The sequence below is a fragment of the Hoplias malabaricus genome, chromosome 9, assembly GCF_029633855.1.
Source record: "Hoplias malabaricus isolate fHopMal1 chromosome 9, fHopMal1.hap1, whole genome shotgun sequence".
NCBI classification, from domain to species: domain Eukaryota; kingdom Metazoa; phylum Chordata; class Actinopteri; order Characiformes; family Erythrinidae; genus Hoplias; species Hoplias malabaricus.
Window position 1 is genome coordinate 17960911 of NC_089808.1, and position 27952 is coordinate 17988862.

The 27952-nt window shown below is 40.1% G+C and overlaps 1 protein-coding gene across 2 annotated transcripts in view; it reads right to left on the minus strand.

Annotated features, from left to right (window-relative positions):
* The window catches only part of rock1 (Rho-associated, coiled-coil containing protein kinase 1), a 102185-nt gene extending 74617 nt beyond the window's left edge, over window positions 1-27568 (minus strand). For both annotated transcript variants that reach the window (XM_066682158.1, XM_066682157.1), the window contains exon 1: window positions 26703-27568. In XM_066682158.1, the coding sequence (XP_066538255.1) occupies window positions 26703-26795 (93 nt within the window). In that variant the 5' untranslated portion in view covers window positions 26796-27568. The remainder of the gene's footprint in view (window positions 1-26702) is intronic.
* Between the last annotated feature and the right edge of the window lie 384 nt (window positions 27569-27952).

Genomic DNA, 27952 nt, shown 5'->3' on the forward strand with positions numbered 1-27952 from the left:
TACAATTTGGGCAGGCCCTGAATATACAGATATTCATTCATTGGGTGCGTATTCGATTTTTTAAATTTAAATATTCTTTTATTATTATTATTTTTTTTTTAATGTATAAAATGGATACATCAATTCTCCACTCCAATCATATTCAGGCTCTACAGTGGTTTAAATAAATAAATAACCACTCTGCACATCATAATAAAAGTCCTGAATGAAGCCTGAAACAGTCTAACCACTTCCTTACAAAGAAGCATGAAGAAGCTACAGTTTTTGTCAGCATTACACCTTAAACTAGAAGAACTCCGCGAAGCTCAACTAAACTCTGGCTATGCTGTCAGCACTCCTCAAACCTCAAATCTTGATTTGAGCCCCACTGCAGGTGACTCTGCATGGGTTTCCTCTAGAAACTCCCACACATTGGTAGTAGGGGTGTGTGATATGACGATATCTGATCATGAAGAAAAATAAGAATTTGTCCATGATACACTAACACAGGGAGATTGTTGGATCGCGCTAATGCACATTCAGTTCACTGCGGTCCTGATAAGTTGTCTACATACTGTGTACGTATTACATAATATTACTGTGTACATCAGTCAAATGGGTAGACTCTCAGGACAGAGATAATGTAAGTCACTACTCTAAAATGTATGACTACTCATACACACAAAGCATACTATCATTTCTGAGGTTGTCCTCTTCAAAACAAGACCAAATTTGAGCCTTTCCATCAATCCACTCGTTAGCAATCCTCATGTTTGTGTAAAGAGTACTTGCAAAAAGAAAAGTAACCGTTCAAAATAGTGCGACAAATAAAATACCTTCCCCCATGGATCTCTGCTATGGCCGTGTAGCTTGGGCTAGCAGCTTTAACGACACGTCAATCAAGACCATTTAGTGGCAATGCTCTACCAAGGAAGCAGGGAAACAACCATGCTTCAGCGTCTAATAGATGCGCACCATGAGAGAAGACGCAAACAATTTCATATCGCAACGGCAATCAAAATAAACAACAATCAAAACAAATATGTTTTCAAATCTTATGTCCCTTTCACTGTCTGCCTTTCCCCACTGAGACCATTTAAACACAGGAGGGGAATGAGGGAGTCGGCCTCACTATACAGCCAATCGGGGAAAGTATGGAAGCAAATGTGTCTCATCAGACTTTGAAATATTACCACCTTTGAATTTGTAGCACTGAATTTTTTGCATCTAATTTATGCATCTGAATAATGTTGCTTTTGAATCTAAGTCTTCAGATTTCCACCTCTGAATATTTTGCTTCGCAATTATGCATCTGGATATAATTACTCTTGAATTTAACTTGTGAATTTTCAGGAACACTTTTTCATTATTATTTAATATATAATTTTTCGTTATTATTCAAGGTTAATAAATTCCGATAAAAAAAATTCAAGCTTAAAACTTAAACAATATATTTCGAAGTTGCTCAAACTCGGTAGACGAAATTCAGATACCAAAATACGAGTTACAAAAAATTCAGATACACATCCGGGTTACAAAGGATGAGCAATCGATTCATTAGGATTTTCTGTTTCACCTTAGGGCAGCACGGTGGACCAGCAGGTAGTGTCGCAGTCACACAGCTCCAGGGACCTGGAGGTTGTGGGTTCGATACCCGCTCCAGGTGACTGTCTGTAAGGAGTGTGGTGTGTTCTCCCCGTGTCCGTGTGGGATTCCTCCGGGTGCTCCGGTTTCCTCCCACAGTTCAAAAACACACGTTTGTAGGTGGAGTGTGTGAATGAATGTGTGAGTGTGTATGTTGCCCTGTGAAGGACTGGTTGTATCCAGGGTGTATTCCTGCCTTGCGCCCAATGATTCCAGGTAGGCTCTGGACCCACCGTGATAATGGATGGATGGATGTTTCACCTTAAATGTTGCACTAGTTGCATTCTGTCACCGCTAGATAGCGAAATACGAACACAACTTCCATACCGTGGAAAAACTACACGTTTAGCTTCCTTCCGCGGATATAATCTCTTTATTTTCAAAGTGTCTCAAAACTCTGAAAGACTCACTGAAGGCACAATATAACAGACTATTGATATCCTGAAGTTGAAGAAATTTTACTGTGGAATTTCTTTTGTAATGGCCCTGTGAACATTCCTATGAGCTTTCCTATTTGAAAATAGGAAAGTTCCCTCCTTCTAACGCATCTGGCCTTAAAGGGGAAGAGTACTGTGGTAGAAATGAGACTAAATATTAGAATAAATCGAGGCGAGTGAGAACATTTTTCCTGTTTGGTGAGGGTAAAAAGCCATTTGAAGAGGTGCATGAGATTAGTTTGTCAAGGAAGGTAAAATGTTGCCATTAAGCTTTTCTTGCAGTAAAATTAATCATTTTCCTTACGGAGAGCTTGGGGTCTTTGAAGATTCCAAAGGATAATCTCAAAGAAGATTCGGAATTGAATTTAGTAAAGTGCCTAAAATGTTTTGTTGTTTTGATCATATTTTGACCACTGAAGACTCATTGCAATATCTGAAGGCTTTTCAGTAATTGCCTCTAGTTTATTCACTGCCTCAAGATTTGAGTGTGTAATTTCAGGCGGAAAATGGAAAAAATAAGAGGTAAAAAAACAACATGAAGAAGAATTGTGATAAAATGGAGATTGTGATCCTACAAAAAACTAAAATTGTAATAATGTAATGCCATATCGCCCTCCCCTAATTGGTAGATGGATTGACTACTCAAAAGTGTCCATGGGGTTGTGTGTGTCACACTGCAAAGGACTGGCGCCCCCTCCAGGGTGTGTTCCCGCCTTGTACCCAGTGATTCCAGTTAAGTTCCAGACCCACAGTGACCCTGAACTGAATAAGCAGATACTGACCATGAACAAATGACATTTAGAACTTCTAATCTGTGTAAATGTGCCTATATCACTTAAAACTGTTTTTCTTTCAATTCTGTTCATGGTTTTATTTTTTTTTATTCGGTTAATATGCCCCAACAGTGTGTTCATGTACTGTGCTTCATCTGCCACATGGAAGCAACACAAATGCCCAGTAAAACACCAAGGCCAACCAAGCAACTTGAGCAGCTTGTACCAATGAAAAATGCTGTGTCTGTCATTTGGCATGTTTTGTCTTTAGTGAAGACAACAATGAACATGAACAAGTCAAATGAAAACACTGACCAAAAAAAGTTTCAGCAACAAAAGTTAATGTCACCATGTGTTTCAATATTTGAACACGAAGCACAAATCGCATTAACAAAAATAAACAGTACTTTAATTAACTTTCAATAAACATCAATATAAAAACGTTTTATTCCAAGTCATTTTGGAGTATTTCTATTGGTCCATTCATCATGAAATTTTCACTCAATCTGCTGTGTTAATTGTGTAGTAAGCTTTTCTTTAGACAGCAACATTTCACAGGTATCTCAACAGAGGCTGAGTCAGGTTTGGGGAGAAAAAAAAAAAAATTAAAACACTCCAGTTCCAGATCTGAGACAGTCTCTGAGACACAAAAACAGTTTATTCAATTAAAAGGTTTCTGATTGGCTGATCAAACATAAAGATTATCAGCCATGTGAACCGAAACATGCCTGACAGCTGCAGAATATGGGCATCAGATACAATGTCTGATGAAACTATTAGACATCAAGATGACATGAGAAGAAACGGTTAACAAAAATTCCTATCTAAGAATAGTCAACATGTCAGCCATATATGGTTATCAAATATTTTATAGTAATGAATCAGTCCACTATTTAGAGAGTTCAGAAAAAAATGTAAGATTATGCAAATATCCATTACTTCTTAAAAGCACATCAATATTTCCAACACATCAGGAAAAAAGGTGATGACATTTACTGAATCGTTAAGTCACTCGTTAAGTCTATCCTGTCCGCTTACATGTCATAAGTGCTTTCATGTAAAAGCATGAATAACTGGAACTGGCAGAAGGGCAATAGAAGGTTCCTTGTAGAAAGAAGAAAAGAGAAGAAAAAAAGCAGCATTCCTCAAGCAGGAGTTAAGACTGGAGCTTGGTGATATATGACCTAGTAAATGCCGAAATATTAAGGTTTTAAAAATAAAATTATAGTTTCAAAAATGATTTGGCCCAAAATTATGTATTGTTAACAATTAAATACTGTTCTTAAAATGAACAGGTAACTTTAAGAGGTCTAACAAATAACAGTTTGAAACCAAAAATTGTATCTGTCAATAAAGCACTGTTAAAAAACTGCAGTTTTAAAGTATTACAGAATAAGTACAAATTTATAAAATGATATTATAAGTTACTAGAATTTTAGCCCCTTAAAAAGCACGTGCACTAATATCATTGCAAGCCGATGTGACCATTTTTCAGTGAAGAACAAAAGCCATAATATTCTGGATTACCTTTAAGAGCTGACAGAATGATCTAAATTAGTCCAAGGCCAGTCCTTTACTGCACAAGTGGATGTTGTTGAACATGATTAAGCTTAATGTCAGTACCCTTCAAACTTAAGGGCAGCATGAGAAAAGCAAAACTAAAGGGGCACTGCATCAAGCACACCACCCTGTCTGTATATTACCACACTTTCTGTTCAGAAAATGTAGAATGTAGAGCAGTGGTGCACAATAATTTCAGAAAATGCTCAACATCAAGCTCATCTGACAATAAAGCAGCCTTTTACTGTTAACTGCTAATATGCAGGGAACATATATGTGTGCAATGCTAGAGTGTTTGTTGGGAACATTTCTCAGATTAGATTAGCATTTTTCAGGAAATAGATTTAACAGGGCACAGACATTAAAGGTGTGTGTTTGTGCAATTAGACTCAAATGATGTATCGGTTCACCACTAATACTGGCTAATAGTAGCGACTCACTGTATTATCGATATCAGCCAATTTATTTACAGACACGTAGCACTACTGTTTCATTTGCAGCAGTAGTAGAGTTAACATTCATGTGATGTGTAATTATTTGTCCAACAAAATGTGTCTTCTGCATTTAACCAATCTGTGGCAGTGAACATACACACACACACACACACACACACACACACACACACACACGTGTGCACTAGGGGTTGTGATCACATTCATCCATTCCACATTGATGTTCCTGAAGGTCCTGGGGAGCGAACCGGCAATTTTCTGATACCAAGACTGGTCCTCTAACCATTAAGCCAAGGCCAACTGCAATCTCGATTAACTTTCAATGATAAGACAGTGTGTTACTGTTTTTATAATTCAATGACAGTTTTTCAGACTGAAACTAACTTATAACGAAGTTTATACCAACTTGCCAACACTGTTCTGACACATACAAGTGTTGCACCGATACCAATACTGCCACTTAAACACATTATCGGTATCGGCTACAGAGGGCACCGATACAATAAGTGTGTTGGAAATGGCCCACTACTCACTACTCCATACATCTAGTACACAGGGCACTTATCAGAACACACCCAATAAAGCAGGGTCACTAGATGCAGCTCGAATTTAAAGCTGGGTCAGGTTATAAACAGACTGGTATTTCACACTACACGACTTTTTTTGTGGATATTTACAAAGGCTGGAAAAAATCTTACATACACACACACACTATCCCAATCTCTCCACCAACTCGCATTTCCTTAGAGAGACAGATAAATACGGACGTATAACGTACTGTAGTGGGAGCTGAAGATTAGTAGAATAGCACATAGTTACAGCTACGTTCCACCTTAAATGGTTCAGAAATAAAACGCACCAGTGTCATTTAAGGTGGAATGGAATAAAGGCTGTAACAGCATGTTGCATGTTTTCCTACAGGTAATACTTGTTATTTGGGGACACGTGCATCCAGCACTATGTAATATTTCGTAGTTTATTATAGTTCGTAGTTCACACCATTTAATCCATTTTTTCTCACTAAATGCCTAGAATCAATATGATTATACAGACAGTAAACATTATACATGTTATTAAGAGTGGCCAAATAAAAACACAGAGCTTTGAAAGAAGGCTTACTCTGTTCTATCAGGAAACATTATGTCCAGGCACATTTCATATCTTCCACCAACGTCTGCATGTAGAATGGTGAAATGGAGCCAAGGGGGAGCTCTACCATCGCTCCACATCAGCCTGAGTGAAGGGGCTTCCTGCGGATATGCCTTTAGGCATTTCTAGATAATTGATCACCTGAGCAGAGGCATCGGCCAATGCCGATTAATTGTACATTTTACCACGGTTACAATTAAAGAACGATTAATTCGTTTTTGTATTTTTGACCCTCATAGTTCAGTGACGAGGCTTGTGCTGTAAATATGCTCCAGTATTAAATATGGGATATATTTCTAATGTCGCTGGGAGCTTGTTCCTCTTGTTTTCTGGGCACTGTTTATATTTGGTGTGTGATTGTGCTTTGGCTGAAACAGTTTTTTCTCAGCCTTTACATTTCACTTCTTTTTGTTCAGTGTCGTCTTTATTATCGCCAAAACACAGCAGGTCCAAACCACAGACTCTGCGTTTTTCTTTGGTACTAGCTGCTCGAGTCGCTTGGTCAGCATCTGTGTTTAGGTTGCTTCCATGTGGCAAGTAGGGGGCAGATTCATGTGACTATAGCTTGGTAGCATGGTTTTAAAGGGACAGTACATGAACACACAGTGGGGACATAACAGAATGAAAATAATCGATATAGACAAAATGATGTCAATTAGAAGTTCTGAATCGATTAATATATACTATGCTATATACGATTATATACTACACATTAGAAATAACTTCTAAGGAAAAGCAAATATAAGAAGATACAAGGAGATCAACAGCAATACGACAATGTGAGCCAACGTACTCACGTCACTATTCTAAAGTAGAAATCAAATTTAAATTTTGTATCTTGCAGGTATTTTCTCTCAAAAATGATGGTGTGCTTTACTTGAAAAAGGAAAATCACTGCAGTGTTCCTGCTCACCATGGGGCTAAATCATAGCAATGTTTTATGATTATCTCAATTCTCTCTGCAAGCCCTGTAGAAACTTCTTGGCCAAGACAGACTGCTGAGTAATCTGAAACTGACCCCCAAGTCTTCGCTCTGTAAGTGGTTGTCGACACAGGGAAAGTCAACAAGGCTAATCCTACTCCAGAAATCCACAGAGGGAACAGCAGAGCTGAGCAAGATTACCCAGCTGACCTTGCAACCAGGCATTAGTAAATGATACCATAAATTAGTGTTATCACCTCAATGTTTCATGCAGGGGCAATATATATATATATATATACATATATATATACACACACACACACACACATACATACACACACCCCAGAAAGCCTTCATACACCCCTGAAACCCCTTTTAGTCTCAAAGCCAGAAATAAAAACTCACAACAAATAAATCTTTCTCCAGTGTTATTTATATATTTTGCCTTCCAATATTCAAGCAATGAGAAAAAATGAAACGGTTCAGAAAATTTACCAAAAAAATGAACAAAGCAAAATAACAGGGTTAGAAAAGTCACCAGTCCCCTCAGTACTTTGCAGCACCACCTTTTGCTTTAATTACATCCATGTTTGGATATGTCCCTACCAGCTTTGCACATTTAGGAATTGGGGAATATGTAATCAGATTTTGTGGTAACCTGCAATGCAATGACTCTCTTCAAGTCCATCCACATATTTTCTATTGGATTTATGTCAGGGTTCTGACTTGGCCACTGAAGGACATTTACCTTCCTATCCTTAAACCACTGCTTTGTTTTTTGGCAGTGTGTTTAGGGTCGTTGTCATGCTGGAAGATGAATCTCCTACCCAGTTTCAGCTGTCTAGCAGCGGGCCGCATGTGTTCCTCAAGAATTTGGATGTACTTGGAAGCATCCATTTTCCCTTCCAATTGCCCAGTTCCTGCTGAAGGGAAACAACCCCATAACAATGTTGCCACCACTGTGCTTCACAGTAGGTATGGTGTATTGTTGGTGGTGTGCTGTGTTTGGTTTTCTCCAAACATACCGCTTGGAATTCAGTCCAAAAAGTTCAATCTTGGTCTCATCTGACCACTGAACCTTTTGCCACATTTCATTAGAAACTTCCAAGTGTTTTTTGGCAAATCGCAAACGAGACACAGCGTGACACTTTTTTAGGAGTGGCTTCTTTCTTGCCACCCTGCCATACAGGCCAGCTTTGTGTAAAGCTTGTGAGATAAGCAAAACCAGTATAATTGATGTCAGCTGTGGGCCAATTGGCCTGGTGTGTGATCTGGAAGGTGATTGGTTGTACTTGAGCCCGTTTATAATGTTCACTCTAAGGGGCTTGTTACACTTACACACACTCCAAAAAATTTCATGATTTTTTTTTTTTCATGATTCCTTCTGCTGAGGATCTGTGTGGAGATGCAGATTTCATCTTCCAGCGGGATCTAGCCCCTGCCCATGCTGCCAGAAGCACCAAAGCCTGGTTTGATGCCCATGTCATCACAGTGCTTGACTGGCCAGCCAACTTACTGGACCTAAAGAGGAAAACAACTAGGACGAGAAGAGATGACAGGAAGCATCAAGGAAATCTGGGCTTCCATAACTCCCAGACAATGCCACAGACTGACTGCCTCAATGCCACCTCACATCGAGGCAGTTATTAAAGCAAAGGGATTACCAACCAAGTATTGAAGACTGACATATTGTTTTGAAAGTAGCATATTTTGATTGATTTGATTCTAATATCTTTTTTATTCTGCAAAAACTGAGTAGTTGTTTAAGCTGATTTCTCAACTTAAACAAAAAATAAATAAATAAATAAATATATATATACACACTATTGTTAAATAAAGCTGCCATTTTAAATATGATGTCCAATTTTGCTATAGTTTGTTTAAATAAATTATATTTTTACCTTAAACTACAGCTTCAGAATTATTGTGATGCTTCCCTGACATGTGATAGCAGGAAGAGAGACCTTGATGTTGCTACTCTGGGCTCAGCAGGGCAAAAACTGCAGTATGTAGCTGTTACATAGTAACAGGAAAATGCTGTAACTGTGCTGAGTTACATTCTGCAACTGTAGGAGCAGCCCAGGAGCACAAATTCCAAAATTTACCTAGTGTTAGCTTAACTGTAGTTCTTTTAATAAAGATCTTAGGGCCCTACATAAGAGGAGTGCCCTTGTGCGTAAAGCCTTGTAGTACATTAAATATATCTTTTTTTCTTCCGATATATGGCTTTTAGAATTGTTTTAAAATAAAAATTCAATGGTTCTGTAGTGAAGACAATATTTCTTCATAGAATGGCGAAAGCTCAAGGATTTATCTGACTAATAAAAGGTTCTTCCCTGTATTACATATTAAGTTGTTTGTGCCTTTAAAATGTTCAGACCATCACTGAAATTGAGCTGTCAGGTTAAGTAAGATGTCCATTTAATTACACAAATTGTCCAATTAATTACACCTCACTTTAATTCAGCTCTTAATAATAATAATAATAAAAGTATTCAAACTTTGAGCTTTAACATTATTAGAAAGAAGGAAAACATCAAATTACAGTAACAAATACATGATGACTGAGGAAGCCAACAACTGGCTCTCTACTTTCATCAGTTACACTTTCTTTCTTCATCGTCCATCTAAATTGCATGCTTGGGTAGGCCCACCAAAATACACAAGGGGTCCTATACTCAGACACTAAAGAATGGCATGCACACACACACACACCCTCCCAGCGAGTGCAAGACAAGAGGTTATTTGATTAGCGTGGAAATTTATTAAGCGGTGGGTGGGGTGGCAGCGGCATGAAGCAAAAGCCTCCATTCATTGGTCTTCTAAACTTCTGAGGGGAAAAACAGTGCTGTTGTGTTACAGGACTGGAGAATGAGGGCCCACAGATGCCACACTGCCATAACCCCTGTGTGTGCGCGCGATTGGACCCAGAAATAGTGAAACGTCACGTGTGGCATCACATTTAACAAACAGATACCAGCAATTTTGCCGACCGCCCTCAGATTGTAGAAAAAGTACATTACATTTCCTGATGTTTTAGGGTTTTGTCATGGTATTGTTTCAATATCTGTATTGAGACATTTAGGCAGGTATCGTATCGAAAGTCATCATTTTGGTATCATGACAAAACTAGTCCTGATGATACAAATCCATTTACAAAGTGCTGTAATTCATAAATCCTTAAAGGGCAGCAATCTCTTAAAAAGAGATGAATGTTCCACTAAAAAAAAATATCATACAAAACAATTACAAATATTACCTTAATATTTAAGGTGGCACACCAGTTAGTGTCCCAGTCACACAGCTCCAGGCACCTGCAGGTACGAGGCCCACTCCAAGTGTCAGTGAGGAGTGTGGTGTGATCTCCCTGTGCCTGTGTGGGTTTCCTCCGGGTGACTGTCTGTGAGGAGTGTGGTGTGTTCTCCCTGTGTCTGCGTGGGTTTCCTCCGGGTGACTGTCTGTGAGGAGTGTGGTGTGTTCTCCTTGTGTCTGCGTGAGTTTCCTCCGGGTGACTGTCTGTGAGGAGTGTGGCGTGTTCTCCTTGTGTCTGCGTGGGTTTCCTCCAGGTGCTCCGGTTTCCTCCCACTCTCCAAAAACACACATTGGTAGGTGGATTGGTGACTCAAAAGTGTCCGTAGGTGTGAGTGTGAGAGTGAGTGAATCTCACCACGGAAGTAGTGCTTTTATCACTAGGCGATTTTCACGATAAATTTAAATACGAATTTAAATTCAGTTCAATTGAATTAAAGTTATGTGATGTTCGACATGTAAAAATGTTACATGTTTACTTCCCTTTTTACCATTTACTCACGCGTTATGAATGAAAACACATTTTAACTGGATAAACCCCACCTCCCACAGACCTTCACATTGATCCCAGTCACTTACAGCTGCCCACGTTCCTGCAACCACCAAGTGCCTTGATGCTGCCCCTACACTGAAGTTCTCACGGACTACTAACTATTATCACCAGTAGATTGACCAGAGGAGGATGGGTCACCCCTTGTGAGCCTTGGTTCCTCCCAAGGTTTCTTCCTCAGCTGGGGGAGTATTTCCTTGCCACTGTCGCCCCTGGCTTGCTCACTTGAGGGTTTTACATTTTGTTTTTACATTTCATGTCAAATCTTGTCTTACTGGAATTCTGTGAAGCCGCTTTGTGACAACATCAGTTGTGAAAAGCGCTATATAAATAAATTTGATTCGATTTGACTCATTCTGGTCAAAGATCACTCATTCTGGGGACTCCATTGTTCTGCTGGGGGACTTCAACGCTCACGTGGGTAATGACAGTGAGACCTGGAGGGGCGTGATTGGGAGGAACGGCCCCGCTGATCTGAACCCGAGTGGTGTTCAGTTATTGGATTTCTGTGCTCGTCACAGTTTGTCCATTACAAACACCATGTTCGAACATAAGAGTGTCCACAAGTACACCTGGCATCAGGACACCCTAGGCCGCATTTCAATGATCGACTTTATAGTCGTATCATCTGACCTGTGGCCATATGTTCTGGACACTCGGGTGAAGAGAGGCGCTGAGCTGTCAACTGATCACCACCTTGTGGTGAGTTGGATCAGATGGCGGGGGAGGATGCCGGACAGACCTGGCAGGCCCAAACGTGTGCTGAGGGTTTGCTGGGAATGTTTGGCAGAGGAACCTGTCAGAAAGATCTTCAACTCCCACATCCGGCGGAGCTTCGACTGCATCCCGGGGGAGGCTGGTGACATTGAGTTAGAGTGGGCCATGTTCCGGACCTCCATTATTGAGGCGGCTGAACGGAGCTGTGGCTGCAAGGTTGTCGGTGCCTGTCGGGGTGGCAATCCCCGCACTCGGTGGTGGACACCCCGGGTGAGGGGGGCTGTCAAGCTGAAGAAACAGTCCTATCAAGCCTGGTTGGCTCAGGGGACTCCGGAGGCAGCCGACAGGTACCGAGGAGCCAAGCGGCTTGCGGCCTCGGCAGTCGCTGAGGCAAAAACTCGGGTGTGGGAGGAGCTCGGTGAGAACATGGAAAATGACTTTCGGTCGGCTCCAAGAAGTTTCTGGCAAACCGTCAGGCGACTCAGGAGGGGAAAGCAGTTTTCCACCAACACTGTATATGGTGGGGGTGGGGAACTGTTGACCTCGACTGAGGACGTCACCAGACGGTGGAAGGAATACTTCGAGGATCTTCTCAATCCCACCAGCACGTCTTCCGCAGAGGAAGCAGAGCTTGGGGACCCCGGGGGGCCTCGTCTATCACTGGGGCTGAAGTGGCCAAGGTGGTAGGGAAACTCCTTGGCGGTAGGGCCCCGGGGGTGGATAAGGTTCACCCCGGGTTCCTCAAGGCTCTGGATGTTGTGGGGCTGTCCTGGTTGCCACGTCTTTGCAACATCGCGTGGACATCGGGGGCAGTGCCTCTGGACTGGCAGACTGGGGTGGTGGTTCCCCTTTTCAAAAAGGGGGATCGGAGGGTGTGTTCCAACTATAGTGGGATCATACTCCTCAGCCTCCCCGGTAAGGTCTATGCAGGGGTACTGGAGAAGAGAGTCAGACTGATAGTTGAACCTCGGATCCAGGAGGAACAATGCGGATTCCGCCCCGATCGTGGAACACAGGACCAGCTCTTTACCCTCGCTAGGATCCTGGAGGGTGCATGGGAGTTTGCTCAACCAGTCTACATGTGTTTTGTGGATCTGGAGAAGGCATTCGACCGTGTCCCTCGGGGTATTCTGTGGGGGGTGGTTAGGGAGTATGGGGTACTGGGCTCTTTGTTACGAGCTATCCAGTCCCTGTACAAACAGAGCAGGAGTCTGGTTCGTATGGCTGGCAGTAAGTCCGACTGGTTTCCAGTCAGAGTTGGACTCCGTCAGGGCTGCCCGTTGTCACCGGTTCTGTTCACAATTTTTATGGACAGAATTTCTCGCCGTAGCCAAGTGGCGGAGGGTGTCCGGTTTGGTGGTCTCAGGATTCCATGTCTGCTTTTTGCAGATGATGTGGTCTTGTTGGCTTCATCGAGCCGGGACCTCCAGCTCTTGTTGGACCAGTTTGCAGCCGAGTGTGAAGCGGTAGGGATGAGGATCAGCACCTCCAAGTCCGAGTCCATGGTACTCAGCCGGAAAAGGGTGGAGTGCTCTCTCCAGGTTGGAAGTGAGATCCTGCCTCAAGTGGAGGAGTTTAAATACCTCGGGGTCTTGTTCACGAGTGAGGGAAAGATGGAGCGTGAGATTGACACGCCGATCGGTGCAGCGTCAGCAGTAATGCGGGCTCTGTACCGGTCCGTTGTGGTGAAGAGAGAGCTGAGCAAAAAAGCAAAGCTCTCGATTTACCGTTCAATCTACGTCCCAACCCTCACCTATGATCATGAGCTTTGGATAGTGACTGAAAGAATGAGATCGCGGGTACAAGCGGCTGAAATGAGTTTTCTCCGCAGGATGTCTGGACTCTCCCTTAGAGACAGGGTTAGGAGCTCGGACATCCGGGAGAGACTCGGAGTGGAGAGGAGCCAGTTGAGGTGGTTCGGATGCCTCCTGGACGCCTTCCTGGAGAGGTGTTCCGGGCATGTCCAATGGGGAGGAGGCCCCGGGGCAGACCAAGAACACGCTGGAGAGACCATATGTCTCGACTGGCCTGGGAACGCCTCGGTATACCCCAGGAGGAGCTAGAGTCGGTGGCTGGGGAGAGGGAGGTCTGGGTTTCTTTGCTCCGATTGCTTCCCCCGCGACCCGGACCCGGATAAGCGGTGGATAATGGATGGATGGATGGATTGATTTGACTTACAGTAAAAGCATTTTAAGTAGGAGACATGCAGCGTTTCACTGAGGAGTTTATTAGCCCTTTTGAACGGGGAGCATTGCCCGTGCTACGCAAAACTAATTCATCTTTATCATTTGTGTGCTCACTATTAGAGTGAACTAGAGATTTTGTTTTTTGTTGTTTTTTTCCTCAAACGAGAGAAATTGGGCATCCCATCAAGACCTGATTTGTAATTGTCATGTGCTGGTTTAATATCTAAATCTAATGTGCAAATTTGTAAAATAAAACAGGCTTAGAAAAAGCACATCAGAACCAACACTGCACAGAGAAGAGAGACAGGGAACATGAAACATTAGCACACAAATTACAAACAATGTATTAATTATTCATAACCGAAGGAGTTTTGTACTTAATGAAGAATGAGATTTTGCTCTCTGATTAAATCGCTATGAAACAATTATGCAGTAAATAAAATAACTAATAAAATCATTTAAAAACCAACCAGAAACACAGACTATGCACTATTTGTGGTATGAGCACATTTCTCTGGTGTGAAATACATGTATCTTATGTGTAATTGTGGACAGATATTGTAATAAGCTCAGTTCAGTCAACATTCCATAAATCATTCAGGGACACTGCCGATAAACCATTACTAATACCTGAAAAGTACAAACAGTACAAACTTCAAATGACGTGGTGTATTATACTTCAAAGGATTATGTGCAACTTCTGCATTAACAATTTTCCTGAATATAGATGGAAGGGCAGGACGGTATGACCAAAACACTCACTCATTGATATGCCTAAAAAAATGGGGATACATGATACGATATTATGAAGTCCATAACAAAATATAATGTCAAAGTATTAGTGTTTATTTTTAACACCAAAAAGAACATGTTGCATTATCTATATATTGTTTATCTTATTTTCTAGTGTGCTTTTTATGTATAAAGAATACCTTTGATTCTAAAAGTCAGTCAGTTTTATTGACATCACAGATCACTGTGTTGAGGGACACTGCTAAAATAAGATTTTTTTTATTTTTTAAGCACTGACCTGTTTCTCTCAGCGTCACCACAAAACCAACAAACCCCTGTAGGCGTTACTGCGATTCCATTGGCTGCATTACTTAAAGATAAACAGCTATGTCTGGCTGCCGATTGGCTAAATAATAGAGATGACCAACGAGAAGTGCATTCTCTGTTTGGGAGCCGTAAAGCATCTGCCTCTGCCTCCAGTTGAGGGGGCGCAGCGTGTCTCAAACAAGTCATGGCCTTAACGGTGCTCTTTTTTGGAATTAAATTGCCACTGGTTTCATTTTTGTCCTTTTTTGACTTACTTAGTTATCAGAGAGGTAGACCTGAGCGCACGCGATAAAGGTGCTGAGAACTGCTCCAGCGGCATACACGAACAATGGCAGGACAGTGTGGTGTGTGTGTGTGTCTGTTTGTGTGAGCATGTGCATGCATAGGGGGTGCATGCGCGAAAGAGTAAAACAACTGAACGGAACATTTGTGCACTGTTTTAAATGTACTCCGATGGAAACCTGCGTATCCTCAGCCTACTCAAAATAATGAATATTGTCATTTTCAAAATCATGTAAGAAAAAAAATAAATTAAAAAAATACTATGGAATGTATCGATATATCTCCCAGCTTTAGCTTGAGCTGAAGTCACATTTACGTGCCTACGGTAGAAGGTCACGCTAATGTCACAATATCACGACATGGCAAAAGTCTTATCGTTCAAGATAATACTGGTATGTTTTTTAATTCGATATTATATCACCCACCCCTAACAGATAGAGATTTTTTTTTTGCAGTATTGCCCAGTCCTCCAGGGTGTGTGCCTTGCATCCGGTGATTCCGGGTAGGCTCCGGACCCACAGGGACAATGAACTGGATAAGTGGTTATAGACAACAAATTAATTAACATAACTGTTTAGAAGACGATATTAACAAAGAATAAATATATCCATGAGGGACACCTCACACACATCACTGAAGATCACTGAGGTCTGCCTTGTAACAGACCCTACTATTACAGCAATTACACCAATGGTTGTTTCAGTCAAACCAACACTTCTAACTGCAGACACCACTAATTGATACAGTGGTCATTGTGTTATTTATTAAAGAACTAAATGAGGCTGCAGTGAACATCAATCAGCCCAAGATTGTTTTGCACATGAAGTTGCTTCACTGAGAAAGAGGAAGCTTTTGGAAAAAAAAATTCATTCACGGATCATGAAAGTGATCATGTGCAGGAGTTCTTCAAATTAAACTCTTTCAGGAAAGCAGCTTTGACAGAGCTAGAACTGCGTGGCACAAGCAATGATTAATATAGCTCATAGAACAAATTGTAAGTTCTGTTAAATAACTTTTCATTTCTATGCAACTAAATAGTTAGAAGAATGACTAAATTATCTGTGAGAGTTACCCATAAGAATTACTCAAAAAAGGGACCGATAACGTAAGCCAAATACTAAGTTACCACTGCTGCCTCAAATAACCCAAAAAAATACCAGCTCACGGAGTTACACCATCCATGTTCGCTGCTGCTTCAGTTACTCCAAAATTCAGGTCCCAGATCTGTTACCCTAGACCCAGTTCATTGATGAAGTTTTTATCCACAGTCTGTATTACCACAGAAACAATTTCTGTCTGTTTATTTTCATGCAGTTAGCGCTCTACCAGATTCAGGGTTCTTCAAGTTAATGACTGTCCTCCTCTCCGGGGGACACTGATGGAAGACTTGCCGCCAGAGAATGAGTTAAGGAAAAGATCCAGAAGTACATTACATTTGAAAGGGCAACTGATTCACCACACATTTTCCAGAGCTCCCTAGCTTCAGTTACCCTAGTACATAACAGTTACTGTTACCGCAGTCCCTAATTCCTGGTGTATCAGACATGCCAAACTCACCTGCCTCAATTACACAATTACCTGCTTCCAGCTGCTTCAATTGCAGCTGCAACTCTTACTTGAGAGCACCCAGCTACTCTAACTCAAATCTCAGCTGTAACAGTTTGTTTTATTATTATCACTTTATTATTTGGCAGGTCCAGTGCACTATTTTAGTACCTACTTTACTTGAGTCTGCCCTACTCTTTTTTTTATTTTTTATTTTTTCAATTATTCACTGGTTGTGGTTCCAAGCAAGTAGAGTAGGTGACATGTAAACCTTGCAAAGCACCAACTTGGCAGGCGGGTTTGTCAATCAAGATGAAATACAAAAACCAAGCACAAAAAAAGCACCAAACAAAAATGCACAATATAGTAATCCCTCAATTTTCAAAAACGAATTTCCGCGAAGTCGAGGAAAGAAATTTTTATGTATTTAATATTTGGACTTTTAAAACCCTCCCTGTACTGTTAAGAACCTACCCTTTGCATTAAACAGTCATTCTATAATGTTTTTCAGCTGGAACTACATGTGATATCCTACCAGTTTCTTTAATAGAGTAATTCCTAAGCTGTGATTTAGCGTAAGTAAATTTCACTTGGATGTGGACATGAACAATACATGTACTGTACGAAAGATATACTTGTAAATGATATATTTTGTCACCTACAGGCCTAGTCTAATACATGTAAATAACAATAATAAAAAATAAAAAAAAAAACACTTTTGGCTATTCATCTTTCATGGTTTTCCTAGATTTTCCCTCAATATCCGCGATATAGCGGCCATAAGCCCCCTTGATATATAAAGTGTTTCCGTAACAATTATAGTCACTGACTGTTAATTACAGTATGGTTCATTACAAGGCACTGCCATCAGTTCATTGCACTAAATTTAAAAAAAATATTAATATTGACAATACCTGATGAAAAACTCCAGCGAGAGCTGGACTGTGTAACAAGGAACAGAAAACTATGTCTACTGATCTGTCTGAACAAAGCAGTGTTCAGTCCCAAAAACAACATGCGAATACACAAGTAAATTGTGCTTAAACGTTATTGCCACCACTGTTTTGATTTCCAAAGCTGTTCCTCTTAGAGACTGGGTTTTGCAAAGTCATCAGCTACATTTCAAGGTGGGGAATGTTGCTGTGGAAATCAAACCAGGTACCAAGTAGAGCTGAGTAGCAGTGGTGGATGCTGGTCTTTCAAAGAGAGGAAGCTCAATTTCGGCCTACATCATAAAATGTGTCGGTTTATTTATACATAAATTCTACCCTCCGTTCCTTTTCAGGAAAATGATTTGTGACCCTGTCGTCTTTTCCAGGGACTTGACTAGTGTCCTCTCAATGGCCAGCAGAGCTAGGCTGCTTAAACAACCTTGGCTCATGTGAAGTGTGTACGCCTGTGAGTGCTTTGTGACGGTGGAGGGACTCAGCAGCACCCGCTGGTCAGAAACTGCGATAGAAGTCAGAAAGAGTGATAGAAGTCAGTCTCCAAACACAAGCAGCTACAAAAAAACCGATCAGAAATAGAAGCTCGATTTGTCGCCAGTCGTTTTTAACAAAAGAAAATGCCGCTAAGAGGTTTAAGAAAGTGTCCGGTTCAACTCAGTACAGAAAATGTAATGTTCCCATGGATCTTTACACCAAAGGATCGCTGATTCGCTCATTTCGCTGTCAATCAAAAAGGGATTCAGCCTCAGACAGAGCATCCAATCATCATGCAGAAGCTGAGCGTCCAGGCCAGCCGAGGCCAGCCCACTGCCCCATAGAACCCCAGAGACGCTGAGCGTCCGATGGGCGGGACAAAGCCCAGCATTTATCCAAAGGCTCGTCTCGTTTCGCTGCACTTCGCTGCTTCGCTATTGAACTCCGTGGACGCTCAGCGTCCGCACTGTTTAAATCACCGTGAGGCTGCGGATTGAGAGGAAAGCCGCATCTTTACCAGTGATAAGAAGCTGATTCTGAACAAAAGTTGAGCGCACTGTAGTGCATATTTATTCAATGACATGTACACACAACATTATATATTTGATCACTTATTTTTTGACATTTTAGGGGAAGCTGAGCTTCCCTTGCAGTCTTAGAGCAATCGCCTCTGCTGAGTAGGACCGGGTCAAGTAGGTACCATGCAGTGGAAATACACCACTTGTCACCTAAATCTCTGCTGCAAAAGTTACCCCAGACCTGAATTCCCAGCTGGTTTCATCTGGTGCACAGGCAGGTGAGCAGGAGGAAGGTCAGAACAAGCCAGTGGACAAAGAGAAGCTGACTTGAAAAAAAAAATCCAATATGATTTTACCCAAATACCACACTAAACAAACACAGTTTAATCCAAGGCTGCCAACAGAAATTAAGCACCCTCTAAATTTCAATAATGATGTTGTTCCAACTTAGCAAAGAGGGAATATGCTTGGCAAAAAAGTGGTTATTTTTAGTCTTTTTAAAACAAGTGTTAGAACACCACACAACAATGATGTTGTTTGGCCATGGTATTTTTTAACTTCCCCTAATTGAATCCAACCAGTCAACAAACTGCAAAACATTACGTATAAAAGTACAAGATGGAAGTAAAATTAATGTCATGTGACTGCATACTGCCACATGATTATTCTGGGCACCTTGCATGCATTCAAACCGAGACAAAAATAAAAGGGCAAAACAACAAGCTGCTCATCTTAAATTACCTTCAGCCTTATTCTTTTGAGGATCTATTATACCTACTTGACAATGAAAACTCAGCAGTAATAACAAGCCAAAATTTAAGTATGCTAAAATTTGAAAGCATTTCAAACACAATTTGTGGGAAATACGCAACTGTGTTATATAAATTTATACCTTTTTAATTTTATTCTCCCAAGAACAAGTTCAGGCCATAACATTACAGCAACATTGTATTCTTAAATTAAATGCTATAAATGCCCAGTTAGAAAAACATAGATTGAAGTAGACTGAAGAATTGCTGTCAAGACTCATCCCATACACACAATTAGAGCAGGACTATATTACACTGATATTTAAAAATGTCCTACAAAAATGAGAACACCTTGCATTTAATTATATGTTTTGTTAATTTACTATCTGCAAATAAGTAAAAATCCTCTCCTGTGAACAAATTTCAATGTGTTATTTTGCTAATCTGCTAATTTACAACACTATTCATATTTTTCCAAGTTTACCCTACTGAACTTTGAATTATATATACATATTTCTGTTTGCAAACAGAAATGACTTTTTGGTGGGTGGAGCTTAATTGGTGGCAGAAAGTCACAGTGAACATAGCGTTGTCAAGTGCAGGAAAATGAGAATATGGCTAATCCGGATGCTTTTTCCAGTTATTTTATTAGCTTTCGGGTAAAAGAGAGGTTGTCGTACACTAATAAGCTAACTCTTAGTAATGGGGTGAGGTTTCCTGACCCGTACTCACTGTAAGTGGGTCAAGGAACCAACTAAATGGCCAAAGTTACAGTGGCCGGATATTTTCATCTAGGAAAAACCCAGGGTGTATACAAAAAACACTCAAGGCATAAAATCTCTCGATGCCTACAATGTCCAGGACATTGAAAACCAAGATTTGACCAATGCTTTTTGTGTTTTACAGACTGACGTACTGCCCATGGTTTTTACCATTATGAAATAGCTGAGAACGCCAGCTTTCTGGTTGCTGCATTCACTAATTTGTTGTTATTAAGTACATCATTAATTTTGTTGCGTGATAAACAGTGGAGAAAAACCTTGCCTGATATTAAATGTGCACTGCAGAGGCAAGAATTTTATGTTTTCATCAGTCCAGTCTGTCCGTTTATAATAGCTTATACCTATAAACATCTGCAATTTACCTCAAAGGACATCTTCGAAGATGGTAAAAATAAAGATAATTTCTTTTCCTTTCCAATTCTGGCATCCAACAGCGCAACACGACATATTTTGTTCCTTTTTATGTATCTCATCCGTTTCACTACATTTGTTTATGCTGTTTTAATGCCACCACAATGCTGCCAGTGACGTATTGATAACGTCCATTCCAAATTGGTCTATATAACATCAATATTGGCTTTTTAAATTGCCAGTATTCTTAGCAAACACAGTTTGTGTTGTCTCTTGACATGAAATAAGGCCAGATAATAGTCTAATAAAAAAATGTGTGTGTGTGGGCATATGTTTTCTGTGCATTCTTACTGAATTGCAGCAGATGCCTGTGCAAAGGAAAGTTTTTACAGCTATTACTTTTTAGGTAAAAGTAACATGGAAACTGCATTGGTAGTAACAGAACAGATTTAATTTGACAGATAATGCAAATCAAAATTTGTACTCTGTATTATCAATATTTTACTGAACACTAGACATGAAACAGTTACAGTTTTCACAGTAACCCATGGTGAAAATTTTAAAACAAGGAAAACTCCAAGATGCAGCTGCGCCGGCCCAGCATGTGACATAGGTTTGTTCTGTGTCAGGGGAACCAGGGCGCGGTGACAGAGCAGCGATGCAGTGCCCAATCTCACTTCTCTGGCCTGTTTTTACACCCCAAGGGCTCGCAAAACCTGGGGGAAGATGAACTCAGAATTGGGATGTGACATTGGGAATCACACTTAAGTTGGAGGAGACTGAAAAGTATGTCCAGTGTTTCCGCTATGGATATTTTGCAGCAGTGGCCTGCCACTTCTTAATTATTGCTGCCACTCCATCAGAATTTAAATAATTACATGAAACCGCAATTACAAAAGCAGAGGGCTTTTTATATTTAAGTGAGGAATACAGGAAGTGGAAAAATGACACCAACCTGCTTCTATCTCTACACACCTGACAACATGTTCCTGCCAGAATTACTTATTTGACGGCCGTTCCACATCAAATAGTGCAAGGCTCCATTTCACATTAAATGGAGAATACATTTCTGAAACTCTTTCTACGTTAAGTGGTGCTCAATAACATTTTTCTGCCTACACTTATATTAAGTCCCACATTAAATCATTTAGGTCCATCTTCTTTCTACTGTGCTAGAAGCCCTGGACACCCTAGAGCAGCACTCAAGGGTGCTGTGTCCACAACTTACCAGGAACGATTGGCCTTCCATATCCACAGGGGATTGATTCCAGAACCCCAATGGTTACTAAAATCAACTTAATAGCATAATATCTGTACATATCCTATCCTTTAAATAATCTCTAGATTATTGACAATACCTAAATAGTTGTAAATAGCTGTAATACTGTAATATTCAGGGAATAATGACAAAAATTAAGTCTGTACATATCCAGTACAGACATAAGTGGCAAACAAAGGAGATGGGAGCAATGCTCAAACAAGAAGATCTGTAGAGCAACTCAGAATCTATGAAATGCTAGGAGGTTTCAGTGTGGGAATGCCTGCACATCGCTTCATTCTCTTGGATACAGAGTGGTGTTTGGTGTACAGACAATTCAAGATTTGCACTTTGGAACTTCTGTAATTTTGTTTTTTAATTTCCAAAAGTGGTTTAATCCAGACACATAACCCAAGGATATGGAAGGAAGGAATTATTTTACTCTAAGCAAGAAAGTATACAAATTCTGCAGGAAAGAAGGACTCAAATGCCAGGAATAAGAACCAATGACAACAATTAGTGCTTATCAAATTAGGGAACAAGTTATAAATAAGTAAGTAAATAAAGTTTTTTTTAAATAAATAAATAAATTTAAAAAAGAAACACAATGGACAGTCAATTCTGTTTACTGTCACTTCTCCTTAAAAAAGTGATGTAGTTTGTCACTAACGCTGTTATGCAGCAGAAACAGAGATGGGCAAACAATGAAATTTAACCATTAAAATTTTATAAAATCACATGTGGAAGAACTGGTTGTGTGTGCGTGTGAAAATTTGGTGGTAAGTGTTACCAAGATCTCTTCATACAGGGCAGGGGTGTCCAAAATAAGGCCCCCCAGGCGAAATTCAGCCCGCTGTAAGATTTTAATTGGCTTTTAAGAATGCATCATTAGGGTCTGTGTCATAACCTAGTGAGCATTTTAAGCCGCAAAGGCAATTCCCAGTATGCAACACAAGAACAACTCCCGTGCATTTCGCTCTTTTCCCAGAGCAAAAATAATTACAATTACGATAAAAATGGGAAGATTAGAATCCACCGCACTGAAACTGAGACGACGCTAGGTGCAGAGATAAAAAGGGCCAAAATTGTCTTAATTCTAACGCCTGGACACGTAAAAATATTACGCAGATGCAAAATATGTGCTTGTTGATGTATTGAGACGTATTTTTTTTGATGTACAAACGGCATGTTTTTGAGTCTGCAGAGGTATATTTTTTCCGTGTATAGACGGTATATTTTTACATCTGCAGAGGGTTATTTTTTACGTGTGCAGACATAATTGTACAACATCTTGGCCTTTTCACTAAAGTCAAAACATTCTGCCATTTAGATGGCGTTATTTATTTACAAATCCAACAAAGTTGCAAAGTGAAAGTAAATGTTTTATTAACCTGCTGCTTTATTTCTTATTAATCTGTACGATAGTCTGATTACTTTAGATTTTATTATTATGATAAATGTAGCATGATGTAAATATACATTTATAGTATTAAACACCATTAAGTTATTACTCTGAATAAGCAATAAAACTCAGTATGTAGACAATTATATTAAATGAATCTGTAAACACTCCAGAAAAGTGCTCCAGATCGGTAATTGTTATTTCGATCAATAACAAGCAGCCATAATAATTTAGACATAAAATTTTCTTCCTGTACTATAGTGAAAAGAATCATAAATATCCGGTTCTGACATTGCCATGGTCATGTGTGCATTACAGCTGCTGTATGCACATAAAATGGGAGTTTATTTATATTGTCAATATCTGTGAGTGGAAAAATACGTGAACCGTTAGATTATCAAATCAAATGTATATGTATAGTGCTTTTTACAACTGATGTTGTCACAAAGCAGCTTCACAGAATTCCAGTAAAGACAAAAGCTTTAAAATTAAACATAAAACCTAGAGGTGAGCAAACCAGGGGAAACAGTGGAAAGGAAAAATCTTGGAGAAAACGAAGCTCACAAGGGGGGACCTATATCCTTCTCTGGTCAGACTACCTACAATTATTGACAAAATGTCCCTGTACCAACATAAGTCTGCTGTTACGATCATGTGTATTGATATAATCATAGAAGTAATAGTAGATCATGAAAGCAGTGGTGATGGTGGTAATATATAATTATTTCAGTGACCATTGTGAGTTTTTCCTTTTTTTAACAGAAGGGTACCAACAATTTTATCCACATACATAAAACACAAATCCGCTTTTATGGCTCTGTACTCAGATCCACATCTGGAACTGGCCAGCCTTGTGCAGTCCGCAATTACTCTTCTGCAATACAAAAGAAAAATTTGAAGAGCCTTTTTGTTGAACATGTAAATAGACTGTATCATGGTACATGAGCCTACGTTTTAGTTAAGAGCACAGTGCGTATGAAGTGCGTGCTCTCACGTGCAAATAACGTAATGCTACATTTGCATGCATGTCATGTTTACGTACATGTCACGTAGTAACATGTATACGTGTCTCATGAATATGGGAAGCCAAACGTTGCACATTGTCAGCTTTTGTCACGATCCCTTCGATTGGCTTAAAGGTGTGAAGAGGCATTAACGAGTCATTTTGCCATCTGTACAAATACATATTTTACATCTGGACACAATATTTTTTCTGTCTAGGTGTTAAGACGATTTTGGTGCCGTGCGGTGGGCGGGAACAAACCGTGACGCAATCGCTCTCTAACTAGAGCGTCTCAATAATCTGCCTCAAGAGGACAGATGACCGTTAGAATGCTGTCTACTTAAACAGGGAAGTATTTGCAGTAAAATGTTGAATTTTAAACTCTTTTGACATCCTGCATCAGTTAATGCTCTAAAATGAAATTCAGTAGTTAATAAATATAAACTGTTTTATATAAACTATTTATGAATAACCTATTTGGAAACAGAGACTGGCCCTTAAGAATTTTGGGCGGCATGGTGACTTAGTGGTTAGCACGTTCGCCTCCCAGTGCTGGGATCTTGGGTTCAAGTCCCATCTAGGTGGAGTTTCCACGTTATCCCAGTGTCTGCATGGGTTTCCGGTTTCCTCCCACAGTCCTAAAACATGGAGGGTAGGTGAATTGGCAACTGTCTAATAACTGTCCTGCTGTGTGAGTGAATGAGTGTGTATGTGAATGAAAGTCTGTATGTGTGAGTGAATGTGTGTGTGCCCAGATATGGATTGGCACTCTGTCCTGTGTGAAATCCTAGTGCCCGATGAAGTCCTCCAGGTGGACGGTCGTTCCTGGTCAAGAGTACGCTGTGCGCTGTTTGCCTGCCACTTCTCGCCAGTGTGTGGATTGAGTGTTCTGAGCGTTCTGAATTGTAAAGCGTCCTTGGGTATCTAGAAAGGCGCCATATAAGTGTAACGATAGATAGAAAGAAATTTTAATATGATCCAGTAAACTCAGACCCACAGAGAGTTGAAAACTACAATGTTCATAAGGTTTGGGACTCCCAGACCAAAGCTGTGCCCTTACTGTGCTCTCCAAACCTGCTCCTAACAACATTTTAATTTTGTAAAAGCTCTGGATACACAAGACTTTATTTATAATTCCCTCAGGGGGAATAATTTGAGCTTGTTAGAGGATGAAAACATTAAAACAATAGAATTTCAACATACCAGTTCAACTCTCACCTCTTTCATAAACAGGCAAGAACCAAAATGCTTACAACAATATGGAATGGTGCATATGCAGCACATACAATCTTAGCTTTGCTTCTGCTAAAGAGCACATTTTAGTGTTTCACCTTTTCCAATACATCCGAGTAAGCTTGCTTTTTGTTCATGTGTACACAATGAAGCTGACACAGATGAAATGCAGCTAAAAGTTCAGACAAATGTGTCCTTAATACTGCAGTTACACTATTTCAGAACTGTATATTGTAGTGTTACCTTCTGCAGCACATTTAAGCAAACACACAAGCCCTGTACAATGACAAAACAATGGTGTATTTAGAGAATGAAAGAAAAATGCTGTTGTGCTGATGGCACCTTAAGCATGCTCTTGAAGAAAATATACTTCTACACAGCACATTTGATTGTATGACTTTCTCAAATACACTCAGTTCAACTTTAAAGCTCTTCAAAAGGCTACAACAATATATATGGAACTGGTCTGGTGCAGCCTATTATTTTTAAACAAGATATGCAAGTCATTGTACCATCTTCAGCATATTAAATAAAATATCAGAGCAGAAAAACATTGAAAGTATACACTGAATCCTGAAATTGAGCTGAGACATGAAGCTTGCTTTTCATTCAGAGACAGCCCACTGCTACTTAGACACGTACCTGAAGTAAACTACATATTGAACAGCCCATTTCACATAAATTATCTTCTCTAAAACGACCAAGTCAACTCACAAGTGGTTTACATGGTTAAGATTTATGAGAGAGGCACAGTATATTGATGTAAAAGTGTACAAATACGCAGGTGTTGTACTGCTCACTGTTTACTATCTCTCTTTCAGGTGAAGCTCTTGCTAAAAAGCACACATTTCTGTTTAACTTTCTACAGTAACATCACACTCAATTCATAAGCTCTTTAATACATACCGGAATCAATCACATTCCCTCCATAAGGACAGAATAACGCTGTCAGTGCAGGAAAATACCAAAACTATGCAACAAGTGTGAGGAATTGTGCTGATACAGCCCTGCCCTGCTCCTAAAGCAAGTTTTTAAATGCCATTTTACCTTCTGAAATACGCTTAACTCAATTTATAAGTCCTTCTTTAGGTTATGCTATGCCTATTTGAGAAGATAATCCTCTAAAATGTGGGGTACCGACCTATGAGAGCTTTTGAAGCAGCATTGTGAAGACAAGTCCCAACAAAACATGAAAATATGGCCGTTAGCAGAAAGGTAAAAAAAAAAAAGAAGTCAGTTTTACAAAAAGTATCATTTAAAAACCCCAAAAGCATATTGTTCGTGTTATGTATTGTTAACGATACGTCTAGCACCAGCAAATGTTTGTGTGATTGTCCAGTTTGAAAGAAACGTGTATATAAGTAGATTAAGAGAGTTATAAAGTAGATTAAAGGCTAATTTAGATGCCGATGCTAACTCACCAGAAGGCAGTCCGTGTTTATCTCCGACTTGGGATCCTTCAGCATGGCATCGATTTTATCAAATCGAGCCGTTAAACTCTCCGCAGAAGACATTTTAAATTGTTTATTATCCTTAATATAGCTCCAACCGATTAACTAAATGTTTGGTCTATATTTTGAAAGCAGCCACCTTCGCTTCGAGTTAGCCGGCTTTATTAGGCTCCTTTAAACGTTATCAGAGAAACGTTTTGTGTCTTTTAGGTTTTTCACTCTCGTCGCAACGTATACAATTCCGACCAACAATGAAAATCCACATTTTTCAGACGAAAAGAACAAAGTTAAGGTAGTTTGATCCTTCTTTAGTCCATCAGTCCATGACAAGTCGACAATAAAGCGAACAAAGTGTAATAGCAGCAGCAGGTTGTCTTCACTGTGGCTATATGAGCGTCCACATTATAAATGTTCAGACACCTAAAACTGAAAACACAGCTACTTGTTAAAAATTAGACGGACCATAAATCAGCCACATTGCTCCAGGCCCTGGTCCAAAACTTAGGCCGAAAAACAACGGGAACGAGCAAAAAATACTTCAAAAAATAAAAGTGAGATCCAAAGCTGCAAAGAGAATTCAAAAGAAGGTTCGGGTAATTTTACTGACTTTCTAAAACTACAACTCGATCCCGTTTTAAAAAAAAAGTTCCCCTGTAGTCGCCTTGAGTGAAGTAACCTCTCAAACCTATACAATCCTCCGCTTACTGATCTAGAACGATAATATAATCCAGCAGGTAGTTTTGATGTAGAACAGCCAGTCTCTGATCGCAGTTACGTTGTAGATATCTAATAATATTTTTAATAATAACAATAATGAGAGCGCCCAACATGTCCGCCTTCCTGTTCAAACAGCCAACTGGCGACGACCACTGCGCATGTGCACGCAAGCGCGCGCGCTTGTGCGTGTACCCACCGCAAATATATGAACAAAAGTTGTTCAAAGAAGTTACATCAGCGGATCAGTTATTAACCCACGCCCTCTCCCCGTTTATTTATTAAACAAATCTTATAATAACTTCCTATTATCAAACTTCCACATCTTGAAATTATTTACAATAAACAATTGTTAGTGTCTTAAAAGTGGCAACACAGTTTGTCACTGCCCCTTGCACTTAAGCCCCTGCCAATTGCCACTGCCACTTGGGTTAGTTTCTTAGATTTATTAAGTAACCCTGGTTGTTTAAATCAATTCATTCGTATGGAAGCCTGTTTCTGCCACA